General features: G+C 46.5%; 1 protein-coding gene across 10 annotated transcripts in view; it reads right to left on the reverse strand.

The window, feature by feature from the left end:
* Positions 1-1,718: 1,718 nt before the first annotated feature.
* GMEB2 (glucocorticoid modulatory element binding protein 2) overlaps positions 1,719-20,375 on the reverse strand; it is a 52,107-nt gene continuing 33,450 nt past the window's right edge. For 3 of the 10 annotated variants that reach the window (XM_075900936.1, XM_075900934.1, XM_025189347.2), the window contains exons 3-11: positions 16,747-16,844; positions 15,808-15,830; positions 15,223-15,345; positions 13,322-13,425; positions 9,237-9,394; positions 6,539-6,610; positions 5,347-5,484; positions 4,099-4,221; positions 1,719-3,828 (exon numbers count right to left, since the gene is read on the reverse strand). In XM_075900936.1, the coding sequence (XP_075757051.1) occupies positions 3,179-3,828; positions 4,099-4,221; positions 5,347-5,484; positions 6,539-6,610; positions 9,237-9,394; positions 13,322-13,425; positions 15,223-15,345; positions 15,808-15,830; positions 16,747-16,844 (1,489 nt within the window). In that variant the 3' untranslated portion in view covers positions 1,719-3,178. Of the gene's footprint in view, positions 3,829-4,098; positions 4,222-5,346; positions 5,485-6,538; positions 6,611-9,236; positions 9,395-13,321; positions 13,426-15,222; positions 15,351-15,807; positions 15,891-16,746; positions 16,845-20,375 lie in introns of all 10 variants that reach the window. The other 7 variants (XM_075900937.1, XM_075900935.1, XM_075900939.1 and 4 more) reach the window with 4 other exon arrangements.

Here is a 20,375-nt window from a genome sequence, read left to right on the forward strand (position 1 = left end):
CACCATGCTGCTTGCTGTCAAAGATGCAGGCGGTGTAATACCATACGTGCGGGGCGCACAAGGGATCTATGTGCTTCCCAGGATTCTCTCATCTGACAAGATACTGTTGGCTAAAGAGCACAAAATGCACAAAAGGTCCCCAACAGAGTAAATAGCTGCATGGTCTCTTTCCTGGGATAGGAGGCTGAGGTTGCTAGTAGCTGTTTTCTGGTGATGCTCTGGAGTCACCCTTGTCTGCAAACAGATTTGGGGACCCCAAAGCTGCTGCTTCAATAGAGCCTGAATTCAGTAAAACAAGAGCTGTGATTGCCAAACCACGTCCCTGTTGCTAACAAAGAGACAAAGACAGTTGCCTCAGTGAGGATCAAAAGCTGCCTTTTGGGGGTTTTCTGGGGAGAGAAGGGTTTGCTATAGGAAGGGGGATGGACCTATGATGTTGCAGGGTTAGAGAATCTACTGTCACCTGCTATGCCCTTCTGCTGCTTGTCCCTATTATATTCCCCACCCACCGGACAGAGCAGGGCCCTTCAGTAACTAGAGGTAAGTCAGCAAGGGCTCAAATCTTTTGTATTGCAGCTTCATAACAAGCTGCACTCTTCTACTTCCTACCCTGCCCACTACCAGCCCTCTGTAGTTTCTTCCCCATTTCCACCAAATTAATGGAGATTGCCTATCTCCTAGAACTGGAAGGGACCTTGAAGGTCATTGAGTCCAGTCCCCTGCCTTCACAGCAGGACTAAGTACCATCCCTGACAATTTTTGCCCCAAATCCCTAAATGGCCTCTGCAAGGATTGAACTCACAACCCTGGGTTTAGCAGGCCAGTGCTCAAACCACTGAGCTATCCCTACCAAGCCCCCACCTCTCTAAGGGCACAATGGCTTTCCCATAAGAGCATCCCAATTCCATGCATTACTAAAGCCAGGCTCAGCAGCACTCCATAGCCTCAGTGGGGAAGAGAGAGAAGGAAAGTGAAAAGTCTTCTGAAGTAGACAGTCAGGGATGGAGTTCAGAGCATCAGCCGCAAAGAAAGCCAAGCACAGAACTACTCAAAAGTCTTAGACTTAGCTGCTTTCCATTCATAAAATGAGGTGATGTCAATGCTACAATGCACATTTCTGGAAAGCCCAGTTCTGTTTGCTGGTTCATGCCCTCTCCACTGCTCTCTTCCTATCATTTACATTCTAGTTCTTTATTAAAAGCCCTAGAACCTTTAAAAATGCTACGTAAAGACATGAACGACAACATGCCTCATCCATCCTTAGGGCTTTATTAGCACCGACGTATGGAATTCCAGGCTGGCCTAGGAAAAAGGAGCAGTGAAGAAAGCATCGGGGGATGCCAATCCCAGATCTAAAGCTTTGCCACTATTAACTCTTTCCGAAGGGCAGCACACAAAAGAACATTTCTTTCCAACCAAGCCAAGCCTGCAGTGACATTCACTTTGCTTTGCTAACACACCACATTATGATCGTGTGAAGGGAAGCACCCTAGCCTGTTTCCTACCACCGCAGCACAAGGAAAATAACTTCCTAAATATAACCTGAACCTGTGTCTGGCCAACATTTTGGAAGGATTGGCAGTATCTTGCCTCAAGTGTGTGTATGGACGGCCTGGGGAGAAAGGCAAGAGGGTTCTGTTCGTTCTTGGAGCTACTTTTGTGCTTTAATACTCGTGTTAACAATCAGACACAGACAAGGAGATGCAATAAACCAGCAGCACTTTCAAAAATATTTATTAGCTTATTTAAGTGGCCTGTTGCTGCTGCTGTTGCTGCCAGATCAAGCCCATAGAAAACCCGTGCTGCAGGAATCCAGCCCCTTTAACACTGTCTCCAGGTGAAATGTCATTTTCACACACGCACCCCCCCCCACACACACACCTTTTTACAAAAATAAGGACAGTTGCGAGCCTTTCCATGGGCTGACTCATCAGAAGAGTAGTTGGTATCTGAATATTGTTTTTGCATATTCAAACCTTCGAGCCCACAAAACATCCTTTTAGACACATGCAGGGGGCGAAGAGCACCAGTCACACTAGATAAGGCTCGTTGGCTAGCTGCTTCTTATAAGATTAGCAGAGACATGGAGACGATTAGATTTCACAGCTAACGCCTGTTAAGATGGAAAAAGTTGTCACGTCTCTTAGTGCTATTATTTAATTGGTTTCTCTGCACACTCCACAGTACAACTGTGCCCTTGGACATCATCACAACCACTAGGGCCACAAGAGTTTCTTTTTTTAAAAAACCCCCAAAGATATATATGTATATTTTTAGAAAACAGGAGACCCTCGATCCTCAGAAGATATCGATTTTCCACACCTGAGCCTGGATGGAACCAAAACCTTTAACACCTGTCTCCCTACCCCATCAACGATCAGACTTGGGAGACCAGCGTCTCACTCGTAATGAAGAGACTACACATTAGGTAACACGGAGATACTGCATTTCACTACTCAAACCCATTCTGTGTAGAAACCAGCAACAAGGGTCACGTGGCTCAGCCCTGTGACTGCCACACATCAGAGGACCTTCCCTGGTCCACAGCTGCTTCACCTCAACTGTCATGCACATTCTTCATGCCCAGTTATGCGCGCTGTACCAGCCCACCCTCCAAAACACCAGCTTCCCAAACTGCTCTCTGCTGTGAAGGGGAAGCGCAGATTCCCTGGGATCACTGGCCTACATGCAGGATTGAATCGTGCCAGAACTCAGGAGTGTTCCTTTGCCACTTACGCCGTAGCGTCTGGTAAAATGCCTCGGCATCTATCGTTTCCTTAACCTTTCGCTGCTTTCTGCTCGGTCCCTGTTCAGGCCCTGCCTGTATCTGCTTTTCTCGATGCTCCGCCCCAGCTGAGATGGCTAGAGATGATGCAGAGCTAGTGTACTAGACATGGAGATAACATGTATTCCAGGAAAACACGGGAGGAAAGCTTTATATGTAAACTGGTTAATGGGCCAGTGTGATTCATTCCCCTCCCCCCACGCTTTTTCTGATGGTCTCTCTTTTCCCTTTCTTTGGCTCAAACCTTATTCTACTCCTTTTAGCCAATCTCTCTCAGTCTCCATTCCCTGTGCCCTCTTTACACTGTTTCCTCTTCCCCCAGCACAGGCAGAAAAAAGGCAGTTCAAGCCAGAGTACGTCACAAAAGAAAGTCCCTCCAGGCAAGTCCCCTTTTCATTTCTGTTCTGGCTCTTCTGCCACTGTTGTCACCTCGATTGTGGTGGTGTGTTCGTCTGACACTGTGGCGCCCTCGACAGCACTAGACGGCACCGTCACAATTGTGCTCCCGCTGGGAGCCATTTGTGTTACGTTCTGTATGGTGGCGCCCAGTCCCGGGAGAGTGAGCAGTTGGAAAGGGCTCACCACTTTCACCACAGTGCTGCCATCTTGTATGGCCGCTGTGCTGAGGACTGTCAAGTTGGAAGCGTCGGGATGGATCTCAACGGTGTTGGGGAAACTAGAGCCTGAGGAGGCCAGTACAGTGTATCCCCCCAATAACGGGGAGGCCGGGGAGCTGGCTGAGGAAGCCGAGGACGTACTTTTCCCAAGCACCGAGGCTGGAAGAGCAGACACCATTTTGCTGAGAGGGAGGTTGGCAAGCTGAGAAACAGGCACTCCTGGGGCCAAGGCAATTTGTGCTGACTGGGCCAGGACTTGAGAGGTGATAGCAGCTGGCCCAGATGTGGCCCTGGTAAGTCTGGGGCGTTTTAAAGGTGCTGGGATGGAGACTGGAGTCAGCGTCATCAACACATTGTTGAGGTGCTGCGATTTGTGCTTCAGCTCCTTTGCGCGCTTGCGGTGCTCGTCACACTGCTGTTCCAACGCTAAAAGGAAGAGGCCGTAATAATTGTTAGTACAGTACTCGCCAACTTCCACCTAGCATAAGCTTCCCAGCGGCCTAGTTTTTACTGCATAACAACTGAAAGTACAATAAGCAAGGCAAGTTAGCGGATTCTTGGGCATCGTTCCAATCTAAACTGAACAATCATTCCAAGCATTGGCTTAGCAAAAACAAAAAAACCCCTACTGTTCTACACACAAAACACCTCTGACAATTCCAACAGAAGAGACACTGAAATTCCAGTTCGGCATACCTGCGAGATCCCGTGTGTATTGTTCTCTTGAGCGATCCATCTGGCACTTGTGGCTCGCTAGAACTTTCTTCACCAGGTCCAGCATGCCAAAGTTCTGAACTATGTTGTTGAGCAAAACAGCGTCTTGAAAACAGAAAAATGGATACAGCTCACAGAGGAGAGAATCATTCCCTACAGAAAGAATTTACCTTTTTCTTTGTAAAACACGAACATACTAAAGCAGCAGCTCTCAAATGGTGGGGCGAGGAATCCCAGCTCTCAAACGGCAGGGCAAGGAATCAAACAGTGGGGTGTAGTGGGAGTGGGACCGGAACCAGCTCAGTGTACAGCTCGGGCTACATAACTAAGGCAGCAGGAAGTATTCCAACAAGCTGATTCGTGTTATGTGTGTACACAGCAGCACAGAGCAGGAGTCAGCAAGAAGCTACTTTCATATATGGTAATGGTTAAACTACATTGCCGAATAATGGCGTAATGGGATGGGAAAGGGCATTAGAAGTATTGGGGAGAAGGCAACATTTTGAGGCAGGGTTTAGAGAAGGAGAGATGCACTGGTCTTCTCTGATGCTTAAAGTAATGGTAACCCCTATGCAACCTCAGTTCTGCCTCCCTGGGGCTGGCAAGAACCACTAGGAATGATCTCCATGCACTCCAGCTGGAGTCCCTGTGTCAGTAACTGTACTGAATAGTGGAGGAATAAGTTGGAACAGCTTAGAAGAGCTGAGATTGTGATAGGAGGAGATCTGGCTCAGAGTTTCCCCCAGGCATGATATCAAAGGAAAGAGGGGCACATGTCAGTGCAGAATCACATCGGGTGTCAGCAGCAAGGGGGGATGTATGGATTTAATGGGCAGGGGAAAATATAGGTTTACATGGCAGACCACATGCATGTGTGCAGGGCTGTAAAAAGGTCAGAAGTAGCTCTCAAATTTGACAAATGCAGTACTTTGTAGGAGTACTTCAGTGCAGACAGCACCTGTCCACTATGACAACAAGGCAGAGAGAAATGTATTATAGGTATTGTGGGGGCCATACTCAAATTGGGCAGAGTTAAGGCTGTGAGTGTGTTTACCTTAACTTGGTTTTCAGAAGACGACGTTTTGCTGAACTCAATGTCCTGAGAGGGAGTGAGCTATTACCTGGAAGCCTTAACTCTGCATTTACAAAGGTTTTCCGCCATTTAATAAACAACAACAACAAAGAAGACACAAAGATTCTGTTTATTAGCTCCTGAAATCAGGCTCTTACCGCTGAGCTGTAGGGGAGGATCCTGGACCCGCTGCTGTAAGCCCTTCATGGTCTCCATAAGCTCCTGATGAAACTCTTCGATCACTTCATCCAGCAGCCCTGCATCCTTCAGACCTCTCCAGAATGTAAACGTGTCATCTGGGGGAGCAGCAAGCACAAGCGAATCTCAGAGCACCAGAAAAAGGCATTGGGGGGCTGAGTGACTGATACAGCACCATGTCTTATTGTGATGTAAAAGGGGCGCACATCCAGCAAGCCTATTGAAAGGCAGGGGCTCACCCTAAACTTGGCTGTGGTGGGGATAGAGGCAGAAGCCATTCTGGTCTCTAGGCAAACGGGGATGGGGCAAAACCCAGCAAGAACAGGCATCCTGAGGCAATGGGGGAGAAGCTAAGTCGTTTGCACAGAATCGTAGAATCCTAGGGCTGGCCGAGACCTCAGGAGTCATCGAGTCAAACCCCCTGCCCAAAGCTGGACCATCCCAGCACGACTTTGTCAAGCCAGGACTTAAACTTCTAGAGATGGAGAGTCTACCCCCTCTCTAGGGAGCCCATTCCAGTGTTTCACCACCATAGCTTTAAAGGAAAAACACACATTCCTTTTATAGTCCTCCCATTCCCCATATCAGACAGAACTGATCCTGCCCAAGAGGGCAGAGAAGTTGTGGAAGAGCCCTCTGAGTCACTTTGAACCCCGAGCCAGAGCTGAGGTAGAGCTCCCCCAGGAGTCTCTCTCACTCCTCTGCCACAATTCAGCACTGGCAACTGGATTTAGCACCACTAAACCAATTGGGGGTCAGATGTCATCCTCCATGACGCTCCCTAATTCCACTGAATCAGAGAAGCATGAGAGAAAGCGTGGGACTCACACTCAGGTCCCGCTGATGGCACTGGCCAGAATTTGGGTATTCTGACACTTGGGAGCAATTTCACGCCAAGAAGATGCTTTGTGGCCACACTGCAAACTCAAAGGACTTAGTCCTCTACACAAAGATCTAAAGCTATGGCAAATAAATACCATGAAGATCAGGCAGCTGAATATGGGAACACCTACAGGCAGAAACTGTTTTCCTACTCACCCTAACTTTTTTTTTTTCTTTCTCCCCCTATATCCCTGTCAAACACAGGTAGCCCACATGGAGTATGACAGGAGACATTGACAGCATCATGTCTTGTGGTTTTCCTAACTGTACCTCCAATGCTAGTGGTCCAATCGCTGGCTTCCTCACAAGTTTCTATGGTGATTGTAGCAGGAGAGCCATTTACTGCAACCAAGATTGAAAAGGAAAAGTAAACACAATAAGTCATGGCTTTTCTATTGTCTTGCCACATAGCGTCAGGTTGTCCCTGCATTATACACCCACTCAGGATTACAGGCAAGCCTGTGCAGTACACGTCTCCTCCAGCGGAAAGCCGAATAAACAGACGCTGCAGTGGGAAATAAAAAGTCACGTCTGGCCATAGTGTGAGCTTTGCTTCCCTTTCCACGCAGCTGGGCAATACACAAGTCACTATTTACGTAGCTCTTGCAAATTCTATTTGCTTCAGGGAGATTAATTTTTATTACATGAATTTTTCTATTATTATTATAAACGAGGGCTGGCAAGTAGAGTTTGTATCTGGTCTGGTAAGTGTTCAGGGCAATTACCTGGTTTGTTGCCAATCTATAGGACATGAAAGAGGCACAAAATTCATATCAGACTACCTCTGACCGGCATGTTGACAGGCCTGAAGACTGAACAGGTTCCCTCGGTGCTACAGATAATACACTTTGGGATACTGTTCTACCCTTGCTGCTTCCAGCATCTGACTGTGATCGTAACTCCGGCCAGCCACTCATATGATCTCTGCTCTCCACAGCCCTTTCTAATCTCTATGGTATTGTTACTATAGGGACAAAGGAGTCACATGTCAGTTGAGTTGCCAGGAGGATGTCAAACTGCATGCAGGAGCTGTATAACTCAAAATCTGGGCCAGAGCTCCAGTGATCATGCTCTCCTGAAAGAGAAGCACAGTTTGTAACACTCTGTAGCTTTCACTTAATTCCCTGGGGAGTTTGTTCCTTCCACGCTGCAAATCTGGGTTTTCCCATTCGTGCCAAATTCAGCCTGACACCAACAGTGTGAGAACATCCTGGTTTGCATGTTAACATCATAGACTATCTGAACAGAATTGCTCACAGCAACAAGGGTTAGAGCCATGCTGTCGGGTGGTACTACTACTGAAAGAAACCATGGGTTAAACCGGTACAGCACCCATAAGTCCTAGCCCAAAGCATGAGGATCAATTGTAAAATGTTCTGGGCAGAGCCAACACAGGGATGCAAAAACAATTTTTGCTTTTCTCCTCCACAGTCTTTGGTTATCAGATTTTTTTTATTTTGTAAGTTTGCAGGGGCAAAAGAATTAGCAAATATGAAGTATTTAGAAATAAGAGCACATTTCTACAGAATATTCCCTACTTATGGTAAATCAAATCTAGATCTTAAGCTCTAAACCAATGTCTTTTTTAAATTCACTTCTGTAACATTTACATGAGATCTGACAGAAATTTGTAGCAATCTGTGGCTTTATTTAATCGGTCATCAGACAAAAGTAATAATTCAGAAACGGAGCCTTAAATGAAAATATGTAAATTATTCTGCAGGAAATCAGGTGTCACCTTTGAACCGTGAGGGCAGCTAATCAGATGCTGGCACAGAAGGATGACCAAATCACATGAGGACTACTACATTCCTGCAGGTTATCTGGAGGCAGCTACTTTGGCTCTGCACTCTTAGTAAGCCAGGATGCAGTATGAGTAACTTTAGAACAGGGGTCTCAAAATCACTCTCTCGGGGACAGGGACAGTCCTCAAATCCTCCTAGTGGGCCAATGGGCTCTCCCCTCTGGCAGGGAGGGTCAGAGGTCTCCATGCATACCCCCCTTATTTCTTCTGAATCTGCTTGCTACCCCAAGGGTGCCTACTCTCCAGGGCCCACAGTGCAACCATGGGTAGCACAGCAGGGCTAAAGCAGCTTCTGGCCGCTACCGGCACGTCCTTTGTGGCCTGAGAGAGGCGTGTGCAGAGCCATCTTGTTCATAGGAAGGTTTGGGGTGGCCATCCTGTGCATACCCCGCTCCTCGGTTCTCAGGTTGACTTGCGGGGCCCTGGCAGGCTGGGGCTGGCAGCAGGAGTCAGGCCCCTCACACCCACAGTGGCAGTGGGAGCTGCAGGGAAGTGGAGCAATGCGGCTCTGCCACCATCTCCCAAGCTAGCACAGACTGGGGCTGGGGCGCTTTGCTTTCCACAGCCATGGTGAAGTGGAGCGAATTGGTCGGCCTGGGAGATAGCAGCGGAGGCTGCCGTGTCACTCCGCTTCCCCGCAGCTCTCATCGCTGTGGGCCCAGCCTCTGCTGCTACCTTGCGCCAGGTCGCCCTAGTAATTCCCAAGGCTGCATCCCTCAGGGGAGGGGACTGGAGGGAAGAAGTGTGATCAGGGACAGGGCAGAGCATGGGCAGGAAGAGAGAGGTTAGGGACGGAGCAGGGGCTGGACTTGGAGGAAGGGGATGGACACCTGCCCGAGGGCTGCAGGGACTCAGCTGCTAGCAGCCATGCGCAGGCCAGATTGTGGAACTGCTCAGGCTGCAGATGGCCCCCAAGCCGTGAGTTTAAGACCCCTGCTTTAGAATGAACATTCTTTTTACAGAACACCAAAGAGCCTTCCTTCCTGCCAGCGACTGCTCTGCCATGCGGCGTTACAATGGATGCTTCTGCAGAGCTCCAACATGAGACCTAGCAACAGGGGGAGGGAAGAAGTGAAGGAGGAAAAAGTAGCAAAAGGAAATAGTAATTAAACTCTGATTCTGAAGAGCCCCAGTAGTGAGGACTGTGGAAAACACTAGACATACCATCTGCAGAGGCAGGAGTGAGAGGAATATACTCTGTTGACGTCTGGCTGGTTAAAGACACTCTCGCGCCGGTCAGGTCAATTTTAGTGCTTCGGCAGGTGTTTGAGCAGACCTTGGTATGCTGGTAGAAATCCAACTCTCCAGAGTCCATGATCTTCCTGCAGCACAAAGAACAAGCATGAGGACACGCGTGTATCAGTCTGGCACAGACACAGTGAGGCAGAGCGCTGGAAAACAGCTCCTGTGCTGCAGGATTTATCTGCATTTCAAACCTCTCAAAACCCTGCACGAATCAATTCTGCACTTTAGCTTCCTACCCTTCTTTCCCCTTACATTTAAGACTATTGCAATCAGCTTCGTGGGTGCTGCTGCAGCCTCACACTTCTAGTTCCCATCCCCTAAAGATCAGAGGGGCTGGCAGAGGCAATGGGCCAAGAGCGAGTTGCTTCTCTTTTCTCCCTATTATCTGATTCTGGAGGGAACATTAAATTAACCAAATCAGTGGTCCATAAATGAAAGTGTGAGTGAGAGAAACGTGTACTTTGATAGGTAAAGGGGGGAAATATCAACAAGACAAGCATTTAATCCCCTTCTATACAGCCCTTACATGTGAGTTAACTATACCACTCACTGGAGGTGAGTAACGTGCTAATACATTGTGAACAGGGCAAAACTGAGCCAGAATATCCACATTCGAGCCAAGACAGAGACCTAGGAGTGTGGTTTCTGAACATGGTTTGAACCTACAGGCTGAGCAAGGCACATTAGAAGCTGGTTTGACCACAAATGGGTCTGAACTGTGATGAACACAAGACTGCTGAAAGGCCTGTGTAGATGGGGCCTTAATGTACAAATGTTTGGGTGGAGAAGCCATTGACTAGCCTGTCCAAGCAGGCCTTTTGTGAGAAATGGAATGGGTGAGGAGCACTGTGTGGCCAAGTGTTTGCCCCAGATACTCTGTCTGCTCTACAAGGAAAAAGTTACAAAGCACTAAAGATGAAGAAGGGAAACATGGACTCTTCAGGGTGAAGGGCACTATGCTGCAGTTTCTTTCATTCAGTCCTTCAGTGCAGATGGCTACATTGGCAAAGCGAAGCGAAGTGAAGGCAGGACCTAGGGAGCCTGCAAGGTAGATAAAAACAGATTTAATTTTAAGGCTCCCATACTGCCTAACAGAAAGCACCTTGTGGAATGAGCACAGTAATGTATATGAAAGGAAAACCCATGAAAGCGAGTGTGACAGCAGGTTATTAAAATCAGGAAGTGGCTATTATCCAAGTAGAATAAGGTTCGAGGAAGCAGCAGCAGATTTGAATTCCAAACGGCACATACACCTTAGTGCACACCTGCTTCTGCTGGTGATTGATTAGGTGTGTGAAAATTCTGCAAGCACACTGACAGAATCTATGAGTATGTGCACACAGATGAGAGGCCAGGCTGAAACCCACTCCAAGTCAGGCCCTTGGAACAGGATTTCCTCACTGATCATCATGCAGTAGCGACTCCTCTCCAAATCTGGCAGATTAGCAGAGAGGACAAATTCCCATAGCTCAAAGAATGTAAATATGCCTCAAGCAGGAGGTCTAAATATACCTAAGCAGTTCTAATCGAGGCCAAAAGAAACAGGATGCAGCATGAGCTCTTACAGGAACAGACGGCTGTAAACAACACTGAAAGACTGAAAATACCTAGGAAGATCAAAAAGAGAATCTTGCTGGGGAAATAAGTCTGAGATTTATGGAGAACCAGGGTCAAGCATACAGAGTTCTCTGACTACTGCCTGACTGCTCTGTGGATGGGTTATTTAGCAGATAATATGCTCAGCTAAAGGAAGGAGAGGAAATGGAAATCAAGTCACAATGGGCTGTTTTGACAAACTTCAGGCTGAGTTATCAAACAGGAGGAGGCGCAGGAGAAGGACAAGGTCAGGTCTTACTCTGATCTGACCTGTCATCACAGAACCTCTCTGGAGAATGGCACAGAGAGAAGCTCAAACTAATCATGAAACAGCAGAAAGCTGGTTTCCCCTTTGTACTCCCTCCATCTACCCCACATCCTGGAGATCCTCCCTGGGTGTAAAAAAGGCTGCCTGCAGCTCCTTTTGAAATAAGGCATCTCGACTCAACTAAAGGACATTGCCACAGTGGCACAGATGGTCTCTCCACCCACAGGGACTAAACACGCTGCCTCTACAGTACACACAACCTCTGCTGACTAGAGACAACATCTTGAATGGCTGTTGCTTCTAGGCTACTGGGCTGGCCCTCCCACATCTTTTGCAAAACAGGTTTTGTTCCTCCGAAGACCTGCCTGGCCAAAACACGGATGTATGGAGTTGCAACGAACCCAGGGGTAAAAGCTGATTAACCATATTATGAGAGCAGTTTGTGTTACTGCCGGAGCTGTGTGGGTGGGACAGTGTTGCTATGAAAAGACTGTGGAGCCCATGATGATTCCAAGATAGGAAAGGATTTCTTTTTTGTTTCTGGCTACAGATGAAGAAACAAGTGGACTTCGGTCAGACAGACGTTGAAAGCTTGTGGTCTGGGAGATCATAAAAGGAATTCCTGTAGTCCAAGTCAGAGAAGAGGAAGGTACACGTAAGGATTTTGGGGAAGAAAAAATAGACATAACACAGCAGAGGGCGTGTCCACGTACGGACAGATCAATCTCGTACTGCAGGGAGTGCGGCTTCAGCAGGTGGAACTTTCTCCCGGTCAGCAATGAAGCGATGCTCCAGAAGGGCAGTTGGGGCCACAAAGCGCTCCCAAGTTCTGCCTTTCAGAAGAGATGTAAATAGCCCGGCCTGGTAACTTGTGGGTGATTAAGATCTCACGACACTATTTGCGAGAGGAGATGTGGTTTTCATTCTTGTCAAGGTCCAGATAAGAAGCTAATGTTTTGCCTTTCCAAATGTCCCCTGCATTTCTGTGGAGGAGCCTGCACTACCCTGCCTTGGCAACAAATACCAATACCTGCCTAAAAGCAAACCCAGGCCTGACTCAAGTCTGGTGCACATAAGCATGCAGGCAAGGCCCGAGAGGAAGGAATGTTTTGAATAACAATGCAGATTAAGCATGGTACAGCGAGACCACAGGACGAGCAACCTTGTACTGGTACGTCTGTTTCTGATAAGCAAAAAATTACAGATGCAGCCATGAAACTGTCAACTACGCGTATAGCGGCAACATCCCGAGTGACAGGTTGTACTCCAAATGGGGTACTGGGCATTTTACGTATCCTACACAATATGTAATCAATTGGTAAATATTATTAGAACCACCAAGTCTTGTTTTGCTATAAAATGGGCTTAGTAAGAACAATGGAGGGAGGGAATGGGCAGGATTGACACACAGGTCCTGCTCGATGTAACTAGAAGTAAACAGGCCCTTCACACCGGTGACCCAGTGCATGGCGTTCCATTGTGTGGGAAGAAAGAGCCATGACCTCCTGCCTGGTACTGTAGGTAGCATACGGGTGAAGTGTAAGTGAATTAAGCTTTATTATTGTATTACAGTAGATCTTCTATTGATTGCTTTAGAATTTATAGTATTTAAGGTTTAAATTGTATAGTAATTGTTTTTAAGGCTTGTAAAACTTAAACAACTGTATTAATTGCTTAAAGCTTGCAATAAACAAGAACGTGGTTAAGTAGCCCTGGAGTGTCCTGATTTCCCTAGGAGCTAAAATAAATCGAACCACGTGACAATTTCCAACTGGATAGTGTATTTTCTTCACTTCCTGTTCTAAAACTGTTAAGTGCTATTGTCGTGTGGTTGTTAAACAACTGCCATGCACTACCCTAGAAGCAGCTGCAGATCACATGGTGGCCCTGAGACTATAACAGGTAAGTGACAGTCCCTAATTTCTTAACCACCTCTGCCTACCTGCAACAAAGAAAACGCTTATAGAAAACGGATCACTAGATGGATGGACAGGTATTGGGACAAATTTTCACTGTATTCAGGGCACATACTCAGTTGCTCAACAGCTGTATCAGAGCATATAGAATATCCTCCTGGATTCTTCCAGAAAGAAGAAACCAAGCCCATCCATGACACATACAAGCAAACAAAGGCACTAACCTGAGCATGATCCCATTCATCCGGATTGCTCGTTTCCAGTCCTTCAAGGTTGACTTGCCAGCCAAGTGGACAAACTCTTTGGGACTAATTAAATGGTCATCGTACTGCAAAGGGGAGAAATACAACATGGTATAATGCAGCAGGAAATGCAGACTGGTTCCACGTAAGGACAGGCATAGGTTATGCCAGGATGCATACACTATATCTAGCACTCTACCCAGTGACAGAGTGGAACAACCCTGATGACGAAGTTTTAACAGTATTGTTAAAACCAAAGCTGGGCTCCTACCAAAACTCCTGATCTGAAACCCTCCAAATTTTGGAGAAGTGTGATTGGACTTGTGGGTTAGGTCCCTCTCTAGTGAAAATCACTCACTAGGATATTGTGTTTACACTAAAATAGATCGTAAGAGAAGCAAAGAGCCTGAACTTTAGCAGAAATTGGTTACAAATTCTTCTAGCGCTGTATGTACCACAAAGCATCAGACAGGAAGGTCATACAAGACCCTTTTAATGTGATTTGTGCAAAATATACCTAGCATTATAGTGTGCTGCTCCATACCACCACTGTTTTATTTAGCTCTCATCTGCTCTCACTATCAAGCAGATTAGTGACAAAAACAAATTGTTCCCAACCACCAGTTGGTATCCAGTTTTCTGAGCAGCACATTGCCCTGTGGTCAACCCCTCCAAGTGCTCCAACTATGACTTGACCAGAAGAGTTGCAAAGATCCAGCCTCTTGGCCACTCATTCTTTGGCCTCTGCAGAGTTCATCAACAAGGATAATTAATGGCAACTGCAGCAGTCACTTGTATGATGTGGACATTTGTCCCACTGGAAACTAGACAGACAACCAGCTTATTTCCTATTGAATAGCCATGCGAACCCGACATTTTCCCCTCATTACAGGTGGTTCGAATGGGTGACATAGGATTTTGTACCCCATTATCCATCTTCTAAGCTCTACAGTTGTCCTTTAATAAAGCTTCTATGGGGAATTTGAAAAATATGGATTTGCTACCCCTAGGTCCCATTTCATTCCCTCCTATGCTAACAAGTACATCTGATATTCCCAACTGCTGTATGACACGAACATTTCCTTATAACAGGAACCAGAGTCAAGTACAATGAAGAAGCTGATATCTGGTGGTAGCAGGCACAACTGATCTGTTCCAGTCTCTACTGTTTGCCTTCGAGAGAAAGAGAAAGAGACATGGAAAGATCCATCTTTCCAAGAGGAGGGGGAGAAAGCCATCTCGTCAAATACCCTCTGGCAGCATGGCCTGAAAGCACACTTTACTTAAGGAACAGATTATTGTTTACCCTTGATGCCTGTGTTACCATGAAATGTGTTCTGGGAATTAAAAGTGCCCCCTACTCTACCACTCATGAAGAGTTTTTTCACCCTCCAGTCACCTTAGTGAAAAGAGTGGAAACAGGTCAATGCCATCATTACCAAGAAGGTTTGCATCACTGTATCAATTTCCCTTAAACTAATAATGATAAAGGGAGTGTCTACATTTTAGAAAACTGCTCAAAGGCAGAGCCAGACTGAAGTTGAAGTGCCAGACAGAGCTGCTCAGTTTTCCTCTGAAGCTCTGAAGACACATAATGGACAACAAATGGTACGCAAAATAGTGTCTTCCTTCTTTCAAGGAGAAAGGAGATCGCAACACAATTCTAACAGAGCCCTGCTTCCTCACACAACTAGAACCCGCATATGAGTGGTGTTCAGCAAACAGGTAGCATGCACCAGACAGATTCATAGCAATGGTAACTGGAATGTTGGATTTCATTAGCATCTGTGGTGTTTAATCTCCTTTCTGGGCAAGGAGGTCAACCTAAACACACACAGGTGTGGTCCTTCCTTATGGACTTTCAGAGGACTCTGTAGCCTCACCTGGACACATTTCACATTAATGCCAGGGCATACGAACTTTCTCCATATCAGGTTGGCTTTACTATCTCCGCAGGTGATAGGGTAAACAATCTCAGCTTCCAAGCTGTCCTCCTCTTCAGCCATCTTCACTTCTCACAGGGAACGAGGGGCAGGGTTTGGGGAGGGTCAAAAAGAAAATAAGTTACAACTACTGATTATCATCAAAGGTTAAAGGCATTTTGGGACAGAGTGGTAAAAAGAGAAGCCAGGGTACAAAAAGAGAAGCCACGCAGGAAAATTAGACTTTTCAGACAAATTTTTAGCCAGCCTTCAATACCAAGCAACCAGCTGATCTCAGGCAAAATGAGTGCACGCCTATTTTCGAAGGCCCATAAAAGTCAGTGTCTGTGACTGAACATTTGATTCTTTATGTGAATGAAGAAAAATTTGAGACAGATGATATAGCCACACACATTATTAAGGTGTAACTGTCTATTTTAAAGGTAGGTGGGTATTCCACAGTGCCCAAAGGAGGGCTTATAAGCAGGTAACCCTGTCTTCTGCAAAATTAAACCCTTGCAAGCCCAGTCGATGAGTATCTCCTACCTGCCTGCACTGGAGTGAAGCCACTGCAACAAGAAGCACAGGAACATCCCAAGAGCATCAGTGTCCAAGCCTGAGCATCAATGCTTTATTACAGGGATCAGGGAGTCACTATTTTTATTACTAGAATAAGTTCATTAAACTTAATCTAAATAATGAAGGGGATGGCAAACCCCAGAGAGACTTTCCGAACTAAACTCATTAATGACACTGCATCCCAATTGGCAGAGAGAGTTACAATTTTGAGGCATGAATTCAGTCACAGGCATGCACTCTGTGTACCATGGTCCCTTTACTTGTAAATAGAAAATCTGATCCCATGGCTGAACTACGGCCAAAACACATCAGGTATATCTACACTCCCCACTCTTGCACAAAAAATATGCAAATGAGGCAAAGCGTGGAATATCATAGTGCCTCATTTGCATAATTAATGAGGATCTTTTTTTTTTAGCAAAAAACCCCACTTGCGCAAAAACAGAGTCTCATTAATGATGCAAATGAGGCATGGCGATATTCCATGCTTTGCCTCATTTGCATATTTTTGCACTAGAGGGGGCAGTGTAGAAAAAGCCATCGTTGCAGATTTAATGGGGAATAAACTCAAGCAATCCCACTTTAAAGCAAAAGAGGGCAGCAGAGTATTATAAAACATACACCCACTCCTCCTTGTCACATGTAGTTAAGAGGCAGAATTGTGACTCTACTGTTCTGTTTCCTTGAGTACATGACAGCTACAGTGATGCCTGCAGGAAATGTGTGAAACAGCCTGCCTGCTCTGGAAGGAGGCTCTTGGACTCTCGCTGGCAGTAGGGTGTACTCCCAGGCAGCTGAGCCAGGCAGATCTGCAGCACACAAACCCCCAAGGAGCAGGACTGCCGAGGCTGCAAAGTTGGTATGAGAAAGGTTGCAATAAAGGCCAATGCAGTACACCGAACCTACCTAAGACAGCTTCTTTCAGATGTGTGGAAGCCGTGAAGGCAGCAGCGGCAGCAGCTGCTGCATTTTCTGTCTCAAGGGTGTCTTCATTTAGGTCACCACTGGTAAAAGAGTTGAAGATGAAAAATTAAGCAATTTAGATGTCTCATTCCCATTGCATAGAATCAGAGCTGGAAGAGACCTCAGAAGGTCAAGTCCAGCCCCCTGCTCTAGGCAGGACCAATCCCAACTAAATCAACTCAGCCAGGGCTTTGTCAAGCCGAGACAAACACCTCTAGAGATGGAGACTCCACTACTCCCCTAGGGAACCCATTCCAGGAGCCCTCCTAGTGAAATAGTTTTTCCTACTATCCAACCTGGACCTCTCCCACCACAACTTGAGACCATTGTTCCTTGTTCTGCCATCTGTCACTACTGAGAACAGCCTCTCTCCATCCTCTTTGGAACCCCCCTTCCAGGAAGTTGAAGGCTGCTATCAAATCCCCCCTCCCTCTTCTCTTCTGCAGACTAAATAGACCCAACTCCCTCAGCCTCTCCTCACAGGTCATATGCTCCAGCCCCCTAATCATTTTGGTTGCTGTCTGCTGGATCCTCTCCAATGCGTCCACATCCTTTTTGTAGTGAGGGGCCCAGAACTGGACACAATACTCCAGATGTGGCCTCACCAGAGCCAAATAAAGGGGAATAATGACATCTCTGGATCTGCTGGCAATGCTCCTCTTAATGCAACCTAATATGCCATTAGCCTTCTTGGCTACAAGGGCACACTGTTGACTCATATCCAGCTTCTCATCCACTGTAACCCCCAGGTCCTTTTCTGCAGAACTACTACTTAGCTGGTTGGTCCCCAGCCTGTAACAATGCTTGGGATTCTTCCGTCCCAAGTGCAGAACTCTGCACTTGTCCTTGTTGAACCTCATCAGATTTCTTGTGGCCCAATCCTCCAATTTGTCTAAGTTACTCTGGATACTATCTCTGCCCTCAAGCGTAACTACCTCTCCCCCTAGCTTAGTGTCATCCACAGACTTGCTGAGGGTGCAATCCATCGCCTCATCCAGGTCATTAATAAAGATATTGAACAAAACCGGTCCTAGAACCAGACCTCGGGGCACTCCGCTAGAAACCAACCGCCATCCTGACATCGAGCCGTTGATCACTACCTGCTGGGCCCGGCCTTCTAGCCATCTTTCTATCCATCTTACTGTTCATTTTTCCAATCCACATTCCCTTAACTTGTTGGCAAGAATATTGTGGGAGACAGTATCAAAAGCCTTGCTAAAGTCAAAGTATATCACATCCACTGACTTTCCCACATCCACAGAGCCAGTTACCTCATCATAGAAGCTAATCAGATTGGTTAGGCATGACTTACCCTTTGTGAATCCATGCTGACTATTCCTAATCACTTTCCTCTCTTCCAAGTGCCTCAAAATGGATTCCTTTTCTAAATAGTTGCTAACCTGTTTTTTACCCACCATGGGCTATCCATCTTCATCCCATCTTGCGTTACTTAGCGCATTAGTCTGGGAGCCCACTTTGTGCATGAATACAGAGGCAAAGAAAGCATTGAGTACTTCAGCTTTCCCCACATCATCTGTCACTAGGTTACCTCCTTCATCCAGTAGGGGCCACATACCCTCTCTGAGCACCTTCTTCTTGTTAACATGCCTGTAGAAACCTGCCTGTAGAAACCTTTCTTGTTATCCTTCACATCCTTAGCCAGTCACAATTCCATTTGCGCTTTTGCCTTCCTGATAACCCCCCGGCATTCTCGAGCTATACCTTTAAACTCCTCCCTGGTCATTTGTCCAAGTTTCCACTCTTTGTAAGCTTCCTTTTTGTGCTTAAGTTCACCAAGGATTTCCCCTGTAAGCCAATCCGGTCTCCTACCATGTTTGCCTCTCTTGCTACGCATCGGGATGGTTTCTTTCTGTGCCTTCAATAAGGCTTCTTTAAAATACTGCCAGCTGTCCTGGACTCCTTTCCCCTTCATGTTAGCATCCCAGGGGATTCTGCCCATCAGATCTCTGAGGGAGTCAAAATCTGCTTTTTTGAAGTCCAAAGTGTGTATTTTACTACTCTCTTTTCTTCCTTTGGTCAGGATCCTGAAATCTACCATCTCATGATCACTGCTTCCCAGGTTGTCACCCACCTCTACTTCCCCTATTAGTTCCTCCCTGTTTGTGAGTAGAAGGTCAAGCTGCACACGGCCCCTACTTGGATCCTTCAGCACTTGTACCAAGAAGTTATCCCTAACATTCTCCAAAAACTTCCTGGATTGCCTGTGTACTGCTGTATTGGTTTCCCAACAGATGTCAGAGTGATTAAAGTCTCCTACGAGAACCAGGGCCTGCGATTTGGAAGCTTCTCTCAGTTGTCCGAAGAAAGCCTCCTCTACCTCATCCACCTGATTCGGAGGCCTGTAGCAGACACCAATCACAACATCTCTGCTGCTGTTTGCTCCTTTAAACTTAAACCATAGACGCTCAACAGGTTTTTCTCCCTCTTTATACTGGAGTTCAGAGCAATCATAGTGCTCTCTTACATAGTGCAACTCCTCTTCCTTTTCTCCCCTGCCTGTCCTTCCTGAACAGTCTATACCCTTCCATGACAGCGCTCCAGTCATACGAGTCATCCCACCAAGTCTCTGTTATCCCAATTAAATCATATTTCTTGGACTGGGCCAGGGCCTCCAGTTCTTCCTGTTTGTTGCCCAGGCTTCTCGCATTAGTGTACAAACACCTCAGATAACCAGTTTATCGCCCTATATTCTCCATTCGAATCGGGGTCCTCCCTTTGTTGCCTGTGCCTCTTTGCATTTCTCCCCAGTATCCGACTTTCCCTCTCCCCTCAGGGTTTTGGTCACCGTCCCCCGACAAACCTAGTTTAAAGCCCTCCTCACTAGGTTTGCAAGCCTGCCCGCGAAGATGCTCCTTCCTCTCTTGGTTAGGTGGATCCCATCTTTTCCTAACAATCCTTGTGCCCGGAACAGAGTCCCATGGTCGAAGAAATTTCTCACATCTGGAGCAAGCCCTGCTTCAAAGGTCTCATGTAATAAATATTGCTGTAAGCGAAAGATGTCCCTGTAACCCCTAAAAATGCAGATCTTTTTAGGGTTCATTAGAAAAACCTAAGTTAACTTTTCTTCACTTAATTACAAAATTTTAGCCTGGTGCTGCTAACTCCAATCCTGTAAAACAACACATGCATGACCCCTGTACTGCAATTTCTTAATGGGCTCAGAGGAAGTTGGCTATATCCCTCTACCAGCACAATGGAAATCAAATACAGATGCTTGCCAGTCACTGACAGGCTTTTAAAAGATTCCTAAAGGAAGCAATTGGCCAACAATCCTCACATGGCTAGGGGATGGACCAGATGACCCAACAAGTCTCATTTTTCCAGATCTAATTTCTTTGGAATAAGACCCAAGAGGGCTGGAAAAAGAGTACAGTATTTCAATAAAGCTCCCCTCCCTCCCCAACCAATATGGGTTAGGCAAAACAAGGAGGAAAAATTAACAGACTTTGCCTGGAGGCAGGATTCTAGAACCTTTATTTCTGAATTGGAGTCAGTCTTAATGACTTTGGAAAAATGTGGCAGCAGCAGGGGGTGGCATGTCAAAAGGATCC

Source organism: Pelodiscus sinensis, chromosome 18, assembly GCF_049634645.1.
Source record: "Pelodiscus sinensis isolate JC-2024 chromosome 18, ASM4963464v1, whole genome shotgun sequence".
NCBI classification, from domain to species: Eukaryota; Metazoa; Chordata; order Testudines; family Trionychidae; genus Pelodiscus; species Pelodiscus sinensis.